This window comes from Microchirus variegatus (assembly GCF_963457635.1).
Source record: "Microchirus variegatus genome assembly, chromosome: 7".
NCBI classification, from domain to species: Eukaryota; Metazoa; Chordata; class Actinopteri; order Pleuronectiformes; family Soleidae; genus Microchirus; species Microchirus variegatus.
Genome location: NC_139808.1, coordinates 75,001 through 93,327, shown reverse-complemented (window position 1 = coordinate 93,327; position 18,327 = coordinate 75,001). Strand labels below are relative to the sequence as shown.

Below are 18,327 nucleotides of genomic sequence, written 5' to 3'. Positions count from 1 at the left end.
CACATCCAAAAAAACATTATTCTACATTCTGGATTTAGTTGCAGAGTTTGAGTGTTATTATTTAATTCGATTACGTTTTTTGACACGTGGAAATAACAGAGAACACGTGTGCCAACAGTCAACCGACTGTGGCCTTTAGATAAAAACACCTCCAATAGAATTCGCAGTATATATCTATATATATCTATATATATAGATATATATAGATATATATGGAGTAAATGTTATATTATACTTTAATTCGTATGCATGTTATTAACCCGCCTCTCCCCTCCTGTCAGCGGCTGGTGGAGGCAGCAGAAGAAGCGCACCATCAACACGAGGACAACCCCGACCTGCAGGTAAGGAGGCCCAGAGAAATGAAAAGAAAAGAAAAAGGAACGAAATTGATGATTAAAAAAAGTGAGGTGTTTGCGTAAGACCTGTGTGACTCACTGTGCTCGGACAGTGTTGGAGGAGGATGAGCGTCTGCAAGGTGAGTGAAGGGTAATAGGCCCTAAAAGTCTTTAATTGCGTTGCCATCGTCCTTCACACTGATGTCCTGCCAGCGGCTTTGATTCATAAAGCTCCTCCCGTGATAAGCGCAGCTCCACACACTGAAGGCTGCAGAGTCCGCGCTCTCTGTCATAACTCACCGTGTTTTTAGGTGTAGAGAGAGAGAGAGAGAGAGAGAGAGAGAGAGAGGCTCAAGTCTGCGCGTAAGTTTAAGGCACAATTACGCACGCATGCGTAAAAGACTGCAGCCAAAGTGTAATGCTTCATTATTATCAGAATGCGTGCTGCAAACAGTGGATTATTTATCTTTGGATGATGCTTTATTGTTATAAATGTAGTCACAGAGAGAAAGAAAGAAAGAAAGAAAGAGAGAGAGAATAATGGATCAGAGGAGTCGCTTTTTTCTGCATTTGCTTCTAATTTTAATTACATTTCACACAGGATGTGTTCATGTCCTCTGGATCTCCTCAGGACATCATTTAAAGACTCGCATTGGCGATTTCAGTCTCTGCAGAGGGAATGCAGTATTTCTGTCTTCTGTTAGTCTCTCTCTCTCTCTCTCTCTCTCTCTCTCTCTCTCTCTCTCTCTCTCTCTCTCTCTCCCTCCCTCCCTCTCTCTCTCCCTCTCTCCCTCCCTCCCTCTCCACAGTGGACAAAGATAAATGAAACTCCTTTGCGCGGCGCATTGTTTCACTTTCATGGCTCTAGATTGGAAACCCAGTGGAGCAACACAACAGTGAAATAACGACAGCACTTTACGCTTAATATAAGCATTTACATCGTGCAAACACAATGCAATTCAGTCACCTTGTTCTCCGCCTGCTCCTCTAACTGTACACTAACACAGCTTATCTGAACAGGCCCAACACAATAAACCTTATCCTATAGATTTTCTTTGCATATTTGAATCACTGTTTCCACATTCACTGTTTACGTGGACTGTGGAACACACCAGGATTTGTAGAAGGATTTTAATCATATTTGAGCAAATATTGGTCTCACTGTCTGTTGATAAGTGCTGATGAGACATTTTAGTAGACACAGAAAATGTCATTTTAAAAGGAAATAATAAGCATTTTCTAACGATGTCATGTCACAAGCTCAGTCCTTGTGGCATCATTTGGCCGACGTCGCCTCCTGTGACACCACACATTCTTCACGGCCCATTTCACTGACCACAGAGAGATAAGAGAGAGAAAGCTGCTGCTGCTGCTGATGCTGCTGCTGATGCTGCTGCTGCTGATGCTGCTGATGCTCTTCTTATCTCAGCTGCTTAGTGTCAGAGCGCCCAGGTGTTTTTTTTGCATTGACCCAAGTGCAGGCTGTGGTTCAAGGGTGTGCAGCAGATTCACATCTGAGGGCTCAGACAGCACAGACGTGGCTCAGTGAGAATTTGACTTTTAAAATAAGGAACAATACTTTGCTTTAGAAATAGGTAATAAACGCAGTGTTACTGCAAAAAAATACAACAGAGAATGAGTTTCACTTTCACTTTATTATTGTTTTGCTTTATTGTTCTTATGTGTAATCTAGTCATATGCATAGTAATATTATTATAAAAAAAGAGAGAAGAATGTTTACTTTACTTGTAAACTCCTCAGTCTTGGAAGATCTTGCCCCGGTATTAAAGGAATATACATCTTCAGTGTAAGTAAATCGTGTGAATGAATCCCCTTGTTAAGCACTTAGTTAACATTATAAGTTAATGGAACAATGTTAACCCTAAGAACACAAAGCATGTTTAAACGTATAGTACAGAGGCTATAAGAATGTACAATATAGAGGATCTTATATCCCTTTTTTTCAGTACAAACTATAGGCAATCTGATGAAAATGAAAGTGTAATTTTCACCAAAAAGTACTCAAAATGTTTGAAAATCTGATTTAGTTTGTGAAATTTGTGAAATACTTCACATTTCAAAGTTCACTCGGCTCGTTTTTATGAACAAAAATAAAATAAAAACACGTCTAATTTTGTGACTTCTGCACAAATATTGCTACTTTATATCACTGCTAAAAATGTGATATAAAATTAATCATAACTTTGACTCAACAGCACATGAGAAGATGAGAAAAAAGCCTGAATATGTGACCTATAAACACAGACCCCCAGGATGTCCATATAAGGAGTTGTGTATTATTCCCACGGCAAAACGACCATGGGTGCACCTGCGGCACAGATCTGTGCAGCATGAGCACTAAGGGTTAAGATGAGAACTCAGTCAACCTAGCAAAGGTTCACTCTTAGAAATAAGGGTTCCAAAAGGGTTCTTCTACAAGGGCTGAGGTTCTACCTGGAACCATTTGCTTCAGAAAAACCCTTTCCCAAAGAATGTGTTTTTCAAGGGTTCTTGGTGACACTAATTGTTCCAGTAAGAACCATTTTGATCCATAGAAGCCTTTAAAACCCCTTTCCTGAATAAAGAGTTTTAAAAGGGTTCTTATAAAAAAAAAGATTCTACCTGGAGTCAAAAAGGGTTCTCCTATGAGGACAAGCCAAAGAACCTTATATGATTCTACTTAGCACTTTTATTTCTAAGAGTGTAGATTGTTTTAGTAAAAAGAATACTTTTATAATAAGCTTTGTTGATTTAGATGTTCCTTTGTCTTTGTATATATCCTTTTTTTGTCTATTGAAAAGAAGCATAATAAATATAATTCAATATAATATCTTATGTACAACCAAGAGAGGAGTGAATTCTGGGAAGCTGTGTCTTCTAGAGTCTGTAGAGGAGACTAAAGCTGCCATCTGGAGACGCTGGTGCCTGCTTTTACAGTAAGGCCCAAACTCTCCAACAGTGAGCGCTGATGTCTGCAGTGAAAGGCCCACAGATATAACTGCAGTGGTGTAAGAGTCAGTGAAAGAGAGAGAGAGAGAGAGAGCTGCAGTGTCCCATGGCCTCTCTACAGTAATAACCCTGGTGGTTAACGTGCCTCTCTACAGCACACTATCATTTCTGCTGAGGGTGCATGTTTCCTCTCTCCTCCTCCTCCTCCTCCTCCTCTGCAGCTCCCTCTCCCTCCTCCTCCTCCTCCTCCTCCTTCTCACCACCACAGCTCGTCAAAGAGCTGCTCAGGCGTGGTATGAGCTGTCAGGAGCTGCTTGATGGTGATGCCTGCGCGGCCTCCCCCGAGTGTGATGCTGCAGAGGCCATCACCCGTCTCTCTCCTCCTCTCTCCTCCTCCTCTCTCAGTGCAGACAATAAGGACCAGAGGCCACAGAGAAAGCGGCAGCGATGAAGTATTTCTTGTGCGGCAGAGAGAGAGAGAGAGAGAGAGAGAGAGAGAGAGAGAGAGAGAGAGAGAGAGAGAGAGAGAGGAGAGGACAGACACACTATCTGGCTTCCACTTAAGAAATGTGCCAGGCTTTACGCTGGCATGACGTCCCAGTGACGGCTGTAGAGTTTGACACAACAAACACAGCACTGACTAAACGGTTTCAGACTTCTCACACGGTCATGAACGACCAGAAGGCTGAAGAAAAGTTGATTTTCTTCATCTTCCTTTTGCCTTTTTGAGCACATTTAACTCTGACCACAACAGCCTTCGCGACAGGCTGCGACAAACCCAGTGATCCGGAAGGATCCTGGCATTTAAAGACTTTTTACTCTTTATTTTTTTGTAATTTTGTATTGTATGTTTCGGGTAACATCTACTGCACGTCTGTCCGTCCAGAGGGAGTGGATGGACAGACGTGTGGTTCTCCCTAAGGTTTCTACCTCTTGCTTTTCCCCTGTTATAAGGGTTCTTTACCCTGGCCGAGGGTCTAAGGAGAGGATGTTACCAACCCTGCACTCTTAGAAATAAAAGTGCTAAGTAGAACCATATAAGGTTCCTCGGCTTGTCCTCATAGGAGAACCCTTTTTGATTTGATTTGATCTTACCAAGATTGTTTGTAATCCTGTGTTCAGGTGTCGACTGTGCAGACATTTCTCATTAATCACATGTCTACGAAACAAAGGCTTTAATTGTTCCGACTGAGTATTTACCGTGAATCCACATCGAGCTATAGTCCTGGATTCCCTCTCTTTTTTGCTATTGCTGCGCCTCAGCAATAAAACGTTTGTCAGGAGAAACAAAAGAGAATTTGGACTGTGGGGATATTTCTCTCCCCCATTACATAGTGTAAGCAAGTATACAGCAACCAGAAAAGGTGGATGTGAAACGTTAAAAAAAATGATGCTCTCTCTGCAGGAATGTGCTGCAGCCGCGTTTGTCTCTAAACTAAATTCTAAACCCGTCTCGTCTCTCCGCTCTCCTCTTCAGTACGAGTACTTCAATGCCGTGCTGATTAACGAAGTGGACGAGGAGGGCAACAACGTGGAGCTGGGCGCCGAGTTCCTCCTGGAGCCCAACGACCATTTCAACAACCTGTCCGTCAACCTGAGCCTCAGCGTGGTGCAGGTTCCCACCAACATGTACAACAAAGGTATTCAGGACTTTGATAATGTGGCGGAGAAAGAAGTGTCAGAGGGTTTGGAGAAGTTGAGTTGAGCGGATCGATAACAATCTGGGCTCGAAGAGCGTAACTGTGAAAGTGCAGAGCATTCAAACGCTCATGTGGAAGCTGCTGTTCTTCTTGAACACAGAGCGTGTCACTTCTCCTTGTGTGCGGCCTTTGTTTGGCTGTAATTGACTCCCCATAAGTCTCTGTTTGCAGCACAAAGAGAGGGCGAGTCGTCCAGCAGCAGCAGCAGCAGCAGAAGGGGAGGGGATGAGTTAGTCGGGCAGTAAATCTCCCCTTCTCTTTTGTAGAAAAGGGGCGGGTCAATGAGGTACAAAGGTCAACAGTGGCCTCGCTAATGGTGGCCAGGATGGTTCACAAATTATCACCATTTAATTTGTTTGTCTGTCTGTTCACACACAGATCCTGACATCGTGAATGGAGTCTACTGGTCCGAGGCTTTGAATAAAGTCTTTGTGGATAACTTTGAGAGAGACCCCACACTCATCTGGCAGTACTTTGGGAGCGCCAAAGGCTTCTTCAGGCAGTATCCTGGTGAGTTTAAGCGACAAATTATTGTCTGTCTGCATTCATTCAATTGTATTTGTGCAGCGCCAGATCAGAACATACAATATCTGTATAAGGCACTGTACAAAGACAACATCACACACTCTTAGAAATAAAAGTGCTTATAAGGTTCTTCAGCTTGTCCTCATAGGAGAACCCTTTTGGAGGGTTCCATCAAGAACCCTATTAAAACCCTTTATTCAGGAAAGGGTTTTTAAAGGGTTCTCGTGATCAAAATGGTTCTTACTGGAACCATTAGTGTTACCAAGAACCTTGAAAAACCTTTTCTGCGGGAAAGCTCTACCTGGTTCCAGGTAGAACCTCAGCCCTTGTAGAAGAACCCTTTTGGAACCCTTATTTCTAAGAGTGTAGAGAGCAGAGAAACCCAACCATTCACACAATGAGCAAGTACTAGGCATCAGTGGAGAGAGAAAACTGCCTAAACCGGCCTTTTAAAACACATGTTCAGTGACACACCCAGACAATGTAGTCGGATTGGTTGAATTACAACTACTGCGCTGAATTACTACTGTATATATTATACATTTAATTGGATCCAAACAGCAATTTTTTAAAGATAAAATAATCCTTTATTTGTCCCACATGGAGAATTTCTCAATCACCAAAATGTAGAAAAGTAGAAATAAGGTAAGGAAAAGGAAAATAAATACTATGTGCAAGGCAACAAATGGAAAACAAGGTAAACAATAATGTAATATTTACAGGTGAACAGTGCACTCAGGGAAGACGGTGTTATAATTAGCAGCAGTTAGCACTGACAGTGCTAAGTCAGCATAACAATTCAAACATTTAATGGATGGTTGAAAGACACAGAATGGTGTCTGACATGCTAACAACTATAGCCACCCTCTATAAAGGTGTTGTTTTCCATCCATTTTCTATCGCTTTATCGTCCACATGAGGGTCGCTGGTGCCAAGATTGAGATTTGGGAACCCTATTCCCAAAAATACCAACATTTTGATCTCAAACACCTATTATTATTTAAAGTAAAACAGCCATTTTTGGTTAAATTACAATTCTAAGATAAGAGACAAACAACCATCCACTCTCATACTCTAATTGACCTAATCCCCATGTTGCATGTTTTTGGACTGTGGGAGGAAACTGGAGAACCTGGAGAAAACCCATGGACACACACAGGGAGACTATTTTATAATATTTTATAATATTGTGTATCGGAGGTAGAAACACTTCCTTCTATGAATGGATTCACTACTCAACTCGTGCTTGTACACTGAGACAAGGCGAGTATAGTCCATTTAAACAGCTTTAGTGGAGCTACTGTGTGTGTGTGTGTGTGTGTGTGTGTGTGTGTGTGTGTGTGTGTGAGAGAAAGGGCTGTCCCCCCAGGATCCATCATCAGCTGTCAGTTCACGGGGGGGGGGGGGGGGGAAATCAGAACAAATGATAGTGAATAACTAAAAGGGTGATTTGGCTAATGTTGTAATTTTACAGACCATCAGAGAGGATGCATATGTACGGACTGTAATTAATCAGCGTTTGCCAGTGTGAAGCCACAGTGCAGCGGCTGCTGGAGACATCAGGCCATTACAATGATGTGAGGAAGCTGCTGCTTAGCTCTCTGCTGGAGCTGGAGCGCAGCCACAGAGAGAAGAAAACTGATGATATTATTATTATAATAATACAGATTATTTTTTTTATTATTATTATGTTAAATGAAAGTCATGATAGATAATAATGTCTAGTAAGCAGTTTAAGATTATACCTTTAGGACTAATGTGTTTATTTAATTTAAAAGTTAAACTTTTTCTTTTGTACATACTATTTTAAGATCTAGTGACTAAGTAAAAGTACCACTATCGTGATAACATTTTACTAAAGTACAATTAAAAGTAGTGGTCTTAAAATTTACTCAAGTAAAAGTAAAAAAAAAGAATTCTTATCTTATTTAAAAGTTACTGAGTTACTTTTTAACAAGGTTGGGCTTCTTTCTTGTGATGTACAAAAGGACAAGGGAACACAAATCTCACATGAATTGTTCGTAATTAAAGGCAAACCCTTTAGGGACCTTAATTAACGCCAATTCACCTGTCCTCATCGTTCACCTGTCCTCATTGTTCACCTGTCCTCATCATTCACCTGTCTGTCCTCATCATTCACCTGTCCTCATCATTCACCTGTCCTCATCGTTCACCTGTCCTCATTGTTCACCTGTCCTCATCATTCACCTGTCTGTCCTCATCATTCACCTGTCCTCATCATTCACCTGTCCTCATCATTCAGCTGTGCTCATCGTTCACCTGTCTGTCCTCATCATTCACCTGTCCTCATTGTTCACCTATCCTCTGTCCTCATCACTCACCTGTCCTCATCATTCACCTGTCCTCATTGTTCACCTATCCTCTGTCCTCATCACTCACCTGTCCTCATCACTCACCTGTCCTCATCACTCACCTGTCCTCATCATTCAGCTGTGCTCATCGTTCACATGTCTGTCCTCATCACTCACCTGTCCTCATCATTCAGCTGTGCTCATCGTTCACATGTCTGTCCTCATCATTCACCTGTCCTCATCATTCACCTGTCCTCATTGTTCACCTATCCTCTGTCCTCATCACTCACCTGTCCTCATCATTCAGCTGTGCTCATCGTTCACATGTCTGTCCTCATCATTCACCTGTCCTCATCATTCACCTGTCCTCATCGTTCACATGTCTGTCCTCATCATTCACCTGTCCTCATTGTTCACCTATCCTCTGTCCTCATCACTCACCTGTCCTCATCATTCACCTGTCCTCATCGTTCACATGTCTGTCCTCACCATTCACCTGTCCTCATTGTTCACCTATCCTCTGTCCTCATCACTCACCTGTCCTCATCATTCACCTGTCTTCTGTCCTCATTATTGACAGATGTATGGTAATTATCAGTAAAATATAGTACATATTATATTTTACATATAAATAAGTATATATTTTTTTCACTGTAGAGATACAAAACCAATCCCCAAATAATCAAAAAAAAAAGACAAAAAAAAGAGTATACTTTATTTAAAAAATAATTTAATTAAATTAAAAAAAATAATTTCAACCATTTTAACCAGCGTAAATAGTGTAGTTTCATTTACCACATACAGTATGTGGCACTGGTGTGTTTGATTTAGTGCAGTAAATGTCAGTGTGTAGTCAAACACTGTGTGTGTTCATCACAAAGTAAAGGAAACAGAAACGTGCAGCTCCACTGATGTCTTTATAACTGTTTCTGGACAACAGAGGCTCAGAGGAATAAACACTAGATAATACTTAGTAGTAAGTAAGTAAAGGGGATTTAGGCATGAACACAACCTTATCTTTGTTTCAGAATGTGTGAAAGCAGCCGCTCAAACTGACACCACATGGTTTAAAATACCTTTTTTCATGAGACAGCGTCGTTAACTACGACCTGGAGCTGAGAGATAAAGAAATGAAACCCTGATTTTGCTGCTTTACTCTGTACATGTTTGTTTCTGATGAATTCTGTTATTTTCTGCCTCTCACTCTCACTCTCACTCTCACTCTCTCTCTCTCTTATCTGTGAATTGATTTCCCAATTTCCACACAGGCGTGAAGTGGCATCCAGACGAACACGGTGTCATTGGCTTTGACTGCAGAAACAGGAAGTGGTAAGTCTCCGCATGCCGCAGTGCTGCGCGGCACTGTTATTGTCCACTTCTTTACTGTAACAGACCGAGTTCTACAGTAAAGGTGAGATTGACTCTTGTGTCACAGGTACATTCAGGCTGCCACGTCTCCAAAAGATGTTGTTATCTTAGTCGACGTCAGTGGAAGCATGAAGGGACTGAGGCTGACCATTGCTCGACAGACGGTTTCTTCTATACTGGACACACTGGGAGACGATGACTTCTTTAACATCATTGCAGTACGTTTAGATCTACCTTTTTAGACAATTTTTGACTGCTTTTTCCCATTTTTTCCAAACATATAGTATAAATAAGATAAGATAAGAAGTCCTTTATTCGTCCCGCAGTGGGGAAATTTCCAGTGTTACAGCAGCAAGACGATAAGGATAATAAATAATAAACATGCATTACCAAAAAGAAATAGAATATATAAAGTACAATATATAAAGATATTAACACTGACTATAAAAATAGGTTTAAAAATAGAATGTAGAATGTACATTACAACCGGTCTGCAGAATATACACAGTATGCACATGGTATTTACAGTGTAAGGAAACAAGGCTGAGCTATTAAATAAGGATATTAAATAAGGATATGGATATTGCACTGATGAGAAAACTACAGTATGAACAAATAACCCTAACCCATGAAAAATGACAATATATTGCACTTAAAAATAATTTACATTATGAAAAAATATATACAGTAACACTAACCCTAACCCTAAACACAGGCTATATTAGGGAACACATATTCACCATTAACTAGGTGCTTACTAACATGCATATAAGTCACATACTAGCCCTTTATTAGTAAATATTAAGCACGTATTAACACCTTATGTAGGAAAAATCTTAATTCATGTCATAATAGAGGTAGAATAAGGTGTTAATACGTGCTTAATGATTTACTAATAAAGGGCTAGTATGCTATTTATATATGTAAGTAAGCACCTAGTTAAAGGTGAATATGTGTTCCCTAATCTAAAGAGTTACAGAATGTGCAATATGAAGTCTTATATCCTTTTTTCAGCACAAAATAGGGGGGAAAATGTCATTTGCACCAATTTTTAACCACATTGGAGCAAAAAGTACAAAAAAATTCATAAAATCGGATTGAATTCGCGAAATTTGGGAAATGCATCACAATTCTAAGTTCACTTGGCTCGTTTTTATGAACAAAAATAAAAGAAAAACACTCTAATTTTGTGACTTCTACACAATTATTGCTACTTTATGTCACTACTAAAATATATATGCGATATAAAATGAATCATAACTTTGACTCAATGATGTCATGTTTACGTGCTGCGGCACCGGAGTCTTGGCACGGTTAACCAGTTAGCTCCGTTAGCTCCGTTAGCTGCATTAGCTCCTTTATCGCCGTTAGCGCGCCTACAGTCGAACTGGAGCGGCGTGTTTATTAAACAAAATTAGCAGCGCTACAAATAACCAGCGTACTTGTGCACTGCGTATGTGTGCCTTTGTTTTTAAAGTTTAGCGTTACTTTAGAGACTCATTCTAACAATCCAGAGTAACGTAAACATGACGTCGTTTTCCAGCCAGTCGTTGTGGAAACGCGTCATGCGTTAAAGTGCATTAACATTGACGCCGTTAACCGCCGTTAACTTCGGCCAGCACTATTTTTTTTAAAGCCTAAATGTGACCTATAAACACAGACCCCCAGGATGTCGATATTAGGAGTTGTGTATTATTCCCACGGCAAATTACCATGGGTGCATGTAAAACAAAAAGCATAAACTTAATTTTCTTTTCATTTTATCTAAATATGGTGTTTCTCTTTCCCAGTATAACCAGGAGATTCACTATGTGGAACCGTGTTTGAATGGCACGCTGGTGCGAGCCGACAGAGCCAACAAAGACGTGAGTCTCCGCTCAAACTGTGGATGGAAGTATTCGTGTAATATATAGTTTGAAAAACCTTTTATTTTACAACTTTCTTTCTTTCTGTTATATGTCAGCATTTCCGCGAACATCTGGACAAGCTGTTCGCCAAAGGGATCGGGCTTCTGGGTGACGCTCTGACCGAGGCGTTCACAATCCTCAGTAATGTAAGTTCCAGTTAAACGTGGATGCTGTTCTCAAACGTACGTCTTTGTCATTTATCACGAAGTAGATCAGCCAAATTTTCTGTTTTTTTTTTCGATCCGCTTATTTATTGTGCTCACATATCACAAACCGTCTTGTTTTAATTCAGAGGCTCCACTTGACCAGAACATTAGGCACATTTTCATTTCACAAGCCACACATTTGTTTCCAGTGACAAGAGCGGGTTTACAGCATGTTTTCAGCTCATCGTTCTGCTAAAAAAGTGGAACACTGACGTCAAAAATATATGTGCTGTCGGTGTGTGTGCAGCAGCCTGTTGAAACACAGACACATCTATTCTGAAGCGTGATTAATGGCGCTAATTAATGTCAGTGATTAATAACGTGGCCCGATTCGCCAACACAAAGCGAGATAAGGCGCCACAGAGCCACACCGAGCCTTTCTTTTATCTCCCTGTTTTCAGGCAAGCTTTGGCTTGTGCTGCTGCGGCTGAGGGAGTGCAGCTTTCACCTCTGCATTTGTCAGATTAATTAAAGCCACGGCGATGAATATGGTAATCCAGGGTAGACCCAGCGTAGAAGCCCCTCTCTTCAAAAATCCACTGCGATGCCACTGCGTTAGCGACTGAAGGTAAAAAAAAAATGCAGCAGATTGAGAGCAGATTCACTTCGCCTGAAGAGCACTGCAGCATTTTCACAGTGGACTCAATGACAACGGTGGTTTTTACTCAGGAGGATGATGTGAGAAAGTAAAAAAAAACACAAATATCAATAGAAACTGGGTTCTCATGGAGAATAAAAGTGATATTCTGTTAAAATGTACAGTCTTTCCATCTTAAGTGAACATGCATAAATAGTCTACAATGCCTTTCTTTAAGACCTCATGGTCTCCCCTCACAGTTGAATGGACAGTCATTATTGTGAGTTTTTGAATAGACAATTTGTTTTTTATCACTGGCTCTGTAATCAATCTTCCTCTTGATGCCTTTAAAGAAAGAAAAGTGGCTCCCGAGCAGCGAGTGCTGGGGATTGATTAGATCTTATCAGCATTTATTCATCGATTGTCCTTGTGCCGGTGATGTCTTTTTGCTCCCTGACGTTTATATCCACGCGTTCCTCTTATTTAAGCAGACAACGGCGAAAGTAGAGAGCAAAGGATGAAGATTCCACAGCGGAGGAGATGACAGCAGAAACATAATTTTTTAAGAGACTGCACTTTTCTGGACACTGTCCACTCTCTCTGAGTGATAGTGCATCCATGTATTATCATGTGATAATGAAACAACACAGTCTATCAGAATAAAATGTGGTTAAACTAAACGATAGGAAAAATGCATGGTTGTGTCAGGGGATGCTGAATGGTGCAAAATGAAAATAGTGCAACATAGTGTGTCTTATATCCTTTTTTTCAGCACAACCTAGACAATCTGATGAAAAAAACTAACCAACTATATAAACACACCTGAGCAAAAAGTACTTGAAATGTTAAATATCGTATTTAATTTGTGAAATTTTAGAACTACATCACAGTTCAAAGTTCACTTGGCTCGTTTTTATGAACAAAAAGAAAAGCAAACACATAATTTTGTGACTTCTGCACAATTATTGCTACTTTATATCATGACTAAAAATCTGCTATAAAATGAATCATAACTTTGACTCAACAACACATAAGAAGATGAAATAAATCCCTCACTTTTTAAAGCCTGAATATGTGACCTATAAACACACACCTACAGGATGTCCTTATAAGGAGTTGTGCATTATTCCCACGGGTTAAGGGTTAATAGTATTATTAATGATTAGTTTTACATGTAGGATTTTCCTTCTCAAAACCTGGTCCTAATGAGGCAGACCTTCATTTCTGAGGAACTGGTTAAGTTTTAGGCCTCAGATATGTGGTCATTATAGGTTAAGGTTAATGTTAGGCATTAACCTCTTTATGATAAAGGTTAGGGATAAGGCTTTGGTTAGGTCATCCAAATGAATGGAAGTCAATGCAGTGTCCTGAAAAAGGATAGCGGTGCAAAACATTTACAAAATTTTCCCTGGTTTTAGGCTTAGGGTTAAGGTTAGGCACTTAGTTGTGATGGTTAGGGTTATGACAAGAGGCTCAGGAATGCATTATGTCCGTGGTGTGTCCTCACTGAGACGTAAAAAACAGGTTTGTGTGTGTGTGCGGAGCTCAGCAGGTTTGAGGATTGTGCATCTACAAACTCTTTCTCCCCACATTCACTGTTAGAGGTCGATAAACCACTTAATTACTGCAGTGCATCTCAATAAAGTATAAGACTTTACTGGAGACGTTATCTGTGTTTTATTAACTGACGGCTTTATTGCTGCCATATCACACAATGCTCATCCAACACGGTGGAAATAGATGTTTTGGAATGTTTTTTGTTTATTATTATTTAAAGTTTAAACTCGGGTCTTTTCTCTCTGCAGTTTAATCAGACTGGTCATGGCAGCGTGTGCAGTCAGGCCATCATGCTGGTGACCGACGGGGCGACTCAAATGTACGACGACGTCTTCGAGAGGCACAATTGGCCAGAAAGAAAGGTGAATTCTCGTCGCTCTCGCTCTCATGGTGTTCCACATGGATCCTCTTTGCAAACGCTGCACTTTCCTATGTATGCCTCAGCGATAGATGTGCATTTTAAAACTATATGTCAGCTTCACGCATTACCACTCATATTTCTGTAATAGTAAACCCGTGTCAGTGTGATGTTTTCCAACGTGTTGACACATCACGCTGCGATATTTCCTCCCGTGAGGAATCAAACATGGAAAATTAATTTATTTCAAAGGCAGAGCACGAACCAACAGCCCAGTCTTGAAGGCTTCGGTCCTCGTACCTGTTCTGCTCTGCTCTCCCCACTGTTCCCTGGACTCAAAGCTGGACTTAAAATGTTTTGTTTGGTTTCCTTTGTTCAACCTAAAAGCAATTGGAATGAAATGGGCTCGTGTGCCATTCACAAAGCAATAAAAACAACAGCTCAGGGGCTTTTATTCAGTCCTATCAAGCATATGCGTGTTGGCAGTGTTTGGCAGGGTGCAGGGCAGTATTTGGCAGGAAATCCCATCCCCCCCTCACACACCCTCAGGGCCTCTATATGGCAGCCTTTCACTGTTTTCTATATGCATTATGCCGAGCAAAGCATCTGGAACCAATGAACCGTACTGTTTTGGCAAAGTGTCGCACAGTGGAACGTGCCCTCCTGCCCAAGTCCTGACGAAAGAAAATGAATTGAATTTAACTGCATGAGCTGAAAACTATTTCCCCCAGCTCATAGAAAATATAAAGGGAAAGGTGGAAAAGTAGCTTAACCCTTGTTCTGGCAAGTGACTACAAATGGTAACTTCAACGGACATCCAAAATGGAGTCACTCTGCGGCCCAGTGAGGTTGGAAAATCATCATGATGATAAATGTTAGATACTTACAATTATATAGTCGGATGTCGACGGGGGGGAAACTTAGGGAACGAGTTCTGGACGGACAGTGACTCCACGACTGTGACGACTTCCGGTTCATTGAGCTGTCACTCCAAAACTCAGTAGCCAATCAGCAGACAGCTACCTAAGGCCAACCCGTGACCAAAGAACAAGTGAGGGAGCGCAAAGAACAAATCAGGAAGCATAAAGAACAAGTGAGGGAGCACAAAGAACAAATGAGGGAGTGCAAAGAACAAATGAGGGAGTGCAAAGAACAAATGAGGGAGTGCAAAGAACAAGTGAGGGAGTGCAAAGAACAAATTGAGGGAGTTTAAAGAACAAACCAGGAAGCATAAAGAACAAGTGAGGGAGCACAAAGAACAAATGAGGGAGTGCAAAGAACAAATGATGGAGTGCAAAGAACAAGTGAGGGACTGCAAAGAACAAGTGAGGGAGTGCAAAGGACAAATCAGGAAGCATAAAGAACAAGTGAGGGAGCACAAAGAACAAATGAGGGAGCGCAAAGAACAAATGAGGGAGTGCAAAGAACAAGTGAGGGACTGCAAAGAACAAGTGAGGGAGTGCAAAGGACAAATGAGGGAGTGCAAAGAACAAGTGAGGGAGTGCAAAGAACAAATGAGGAGTGCAAAGAACAAGTGAGGGAGTGCAAAGAACAATCGGGGAGCGCAAAGAACAAGTGAGGGTGTGCAAAGAACAAATGAGGGAGTGCAAAGAACAAATCAGGGAGTGCAAAGAACAAGTGAGGGAGTGCAAAGAAAAAGTGAGGGAGCGCAAAGAACAACTCAGAGAGTGCAAAGAACAAGTGAGGAAGTGCAAAGAATAAATCAGGGACAATAAACATTTATTTGCTTCTTAAAAAGTGTTGTTTGAAAATATTGACACAAATCTAATTCCATAGGTTAGAGGTTTAGTTCCTAACCATAACAATAAATGTTCCTTTTATAGTCTATATGTATTTTTCCTTTATACATATATATATATATATATATATATATATATATATATATATATACATATATTATATATTCACTTTTCAGAAAAAGACGGTCAAGGAACAATGGATGGTAACTTCATTGATCTTGATTATCTACATGAAAATGAAAATGTATGTATTAAGCCCTGCAATGACACTCTAGTGATGAAATGTTGAATTTCCTAGTATTTCACTGCCTGTTAACATTAGGGTTAACAATGTTTCTTGCGTCTCCCGATCAAGATAGAATCAGAGCGAAGGATAAGGCAGCGAGTGGACCTCACTATGCATGTTTGTGTTAATCCCTCCATCTTCTGCGTTCACGTGTCCTCTGCTCTGCACAGGTGCGCATATTCCCGTACCTGATTGGACGAGAGTCTGCGTTTGCTGATAACCTAAAATGGATGGCTTGTGCCAACAAAGGTTTGAGACTTTTTGATAAACATCAGCTCAGACGAGTGTTAGAGAGAGTGGAATCTACAGTGATGTAGTATTTCCCGCCGCACTGATATGATGTGCGAGTATCGGTGTGGTTTGTTTGTGCGTGCGTGTGCATATGTGTGTGTGTGTGTGGTAGCGCTGTTTTTTTTTCTCTGCCAAGAGGCGGTGAAGTGGTACTTGAGGAGGTTAGAGGTCAATCTGCTCTAATCCCTCTTCCTGTCAGAGTGTCTTCCCCTCGGCTGCTCGCCGCTGATGGCTCCAGCATGTCAGTGATGTGGATGAGTGCCCTCTGGAAGGGAAAGTCAGAGCCAGGCAAACAGATCGTATAGGGATTGTGTGTGTGTGTGTGTGTGTGTGTGTGTGTGTGTGTGTGTGTGTGTGTGTCGGGGGGGGGAGGGGGGGCGAGGGTACGGGGACAAGTCCCAAACCTCCTTCCCTCTACAGACCCACGCTGTGAAATAACCTTACATGTCCAGTGTGAAGCATTGTCAGCAACAGTAGGAGCCGACACCAAGGCAAACGGTTGTTGTGTTGCTGAACCGCTGGAGATCTGCTCCACTGTGGTTCAGCGCGGTTCACTGACATCTGGTCGTGGAAAAGCTATTTTGTAGAATTGTGGAATTGTGTACAGTACGTATGCAGCTCAGTAGAGATTTGATTTACTTAAACCTTTAACACATGAGCCTCAAAATATCCTACGTTTTAAATCACATCCTTTACTGAGTAAATAATAATAACGTGGACAGGTGAATGATGAGGAGAGACAGGTGAATGATGAGGACAGACAAGTGAATGATGATAACAGACAGGTGAATGACGAGGACAGGTGAATGATGAGGAAGGACAGGTGAATGATGTAGACAGACAGGTGAATGATGAGGACAGACAGGTGAATGACGAGGACAAGTGAATGATGTGGACAGACGGGTGAATGACGAGGACAAGTGAATGATGTGGACAGACAGGTGAATGATGTAGACAGACAGGTGAATGATGTGGACAGGTAAATGATGAGGACAAGTGAATAATGATGACAAGTGAATGATTAGGACAGACAGGTGAATGATGAGGACAGACAGGTGAATAACGAGGACAAGTGAATGATGTGCACAGACAAGTAAATAATGAGGACAAGTGAATGATGAGGACAGACAGGTGAATGATGCAGAGAGGTAAATGACGAGGACAGACAGGTGAATAATGAGGACAGACAAGTGAATAATGAGGACAGACAAGTGAATGATTCGGACAGAAGGACAGGTGAATGATTCGGACAGGTGAATAATGATGACAGACAGGTGAATGGCGAGGACAGGTGAATGGTGAGGATAGGTGAATGATTACGAGGACAGGCAGGTGAATAATGAGGACAAGTGAATGATGTGGACAGACAGGTGAATGATGCAGACAGGTGAGTGACAAGGACAAGTGACTGACAAGGACAGACAGGGGAATGATGTAGACAGACAGGTGAATGATGAGGACAGGGGAATGATGTGGACAGACAGGTGAATGATGAGGACAAGTGACTGACAAGGACAGACAGGTGAATGATGAGGACAGGGGAATGATGTGGACAGACAGGTGAATGATGAGGACAGGGGAATGATGTGGACAGACAGGTGAATGATGTGGACAGACAGGTGAATGATGAGGACAGGGGAATGATGTGGACAGACAGGTGAATGATGAGGACAGGGGAATGATGTGGACAGGTGAATGATGAGGACAAGTGACTGACAAGGACAGACAGGTGAATGATGACGAGGACCGAACAATATAGAATATTATATGTTCAATGTATTTTCTTGTTTGATTGTGATCAGACAAGACAAGAGTTTGTGGATAAGACAGCAGAGTTTTTTCTGGTTTTATAAGAGCGGCATGTTGTGTTTTTGTATTCTAGGATACTTCAGTCAGATCTCCACCTTAGCGGACGTTCAGGAGAACGTGATGCGGTATCTTCACGTCATGAGTCGACCGAAGGTCATCGACCACGAGCACGACACGGTGTGGACGGAGGCGTACGTGGACAGTGCTGTGAGTGTGCAGCTTAAAGACTGAATCCCTGCTATTTGTGTTCAAATAACACAATAAATACAAGTTGTGTCGGGCATGTTTATCCTTTTCCACATTGCAGTTTCTATATCCTACAGAAGCGCATTGCATTCACTTAAAAAAAAAGAAAACGTTCTTCTGTTTTTCTGTATTTTTTTAAAG

At 41.4% G+C, this 18,327-nt stretch overlaps 1 protein-coding gene across 1 annotated transcript in view; it reads left to right on the top strand.

The window, feature by feature from the left end:
- cacna2d3 (calcium channel, voltage dependent, alpha2/delta subunit 3) overlaps positions 1 to 18,327 on the top strand; it is a gene marked incomplete at both ends in the record, with an annotated part of 57,021 nt that overhangs the window by 7,587 nt on the left and 31,107 nt on the right. Inside the window, 10 exons of the mRNA XM_083892568.1 lie at positions 282 to 341; positions 4,762 to 4,924; positions 5,363 to 5,494; positions 9,090 to 9,150; positions 9,257 to 9,407; positions 10,980 to 11,054; positions 11,153 to 11,242; positions 13,685 to 13,798; positions 16,011 to 16,089; positions 18,014 to 18,147. Of these exons, the coding sequence (XP_083748694.1) occupies positions 282 to 341; positions 4,762 to 4,924; positions 5,363 to 5,494; positions 9,090 to 9,150; positions 9,257 to 9,407; positions 10,980 to 11,054; positions 11,153 to 11,242; positions 13,685 to 13,798; positions 16,011 to 16,089; positions 18,014 to 18,147 (1,059 nt within the window). The remainder of the gene's footprint in view (positions 1 to 281; positions 342 to 4,761; positions 4,925 to 5,362; positions 5,495 to 9,089; positions 9,151 to 9,256; positions 9,408 to 10,979; positions 11,055 to 11,152; positions 11,243 to 13,684; positions 13,799 to 16,010; positions 16,090 to 18,013; positions 18,148 to 18,327) is intronic.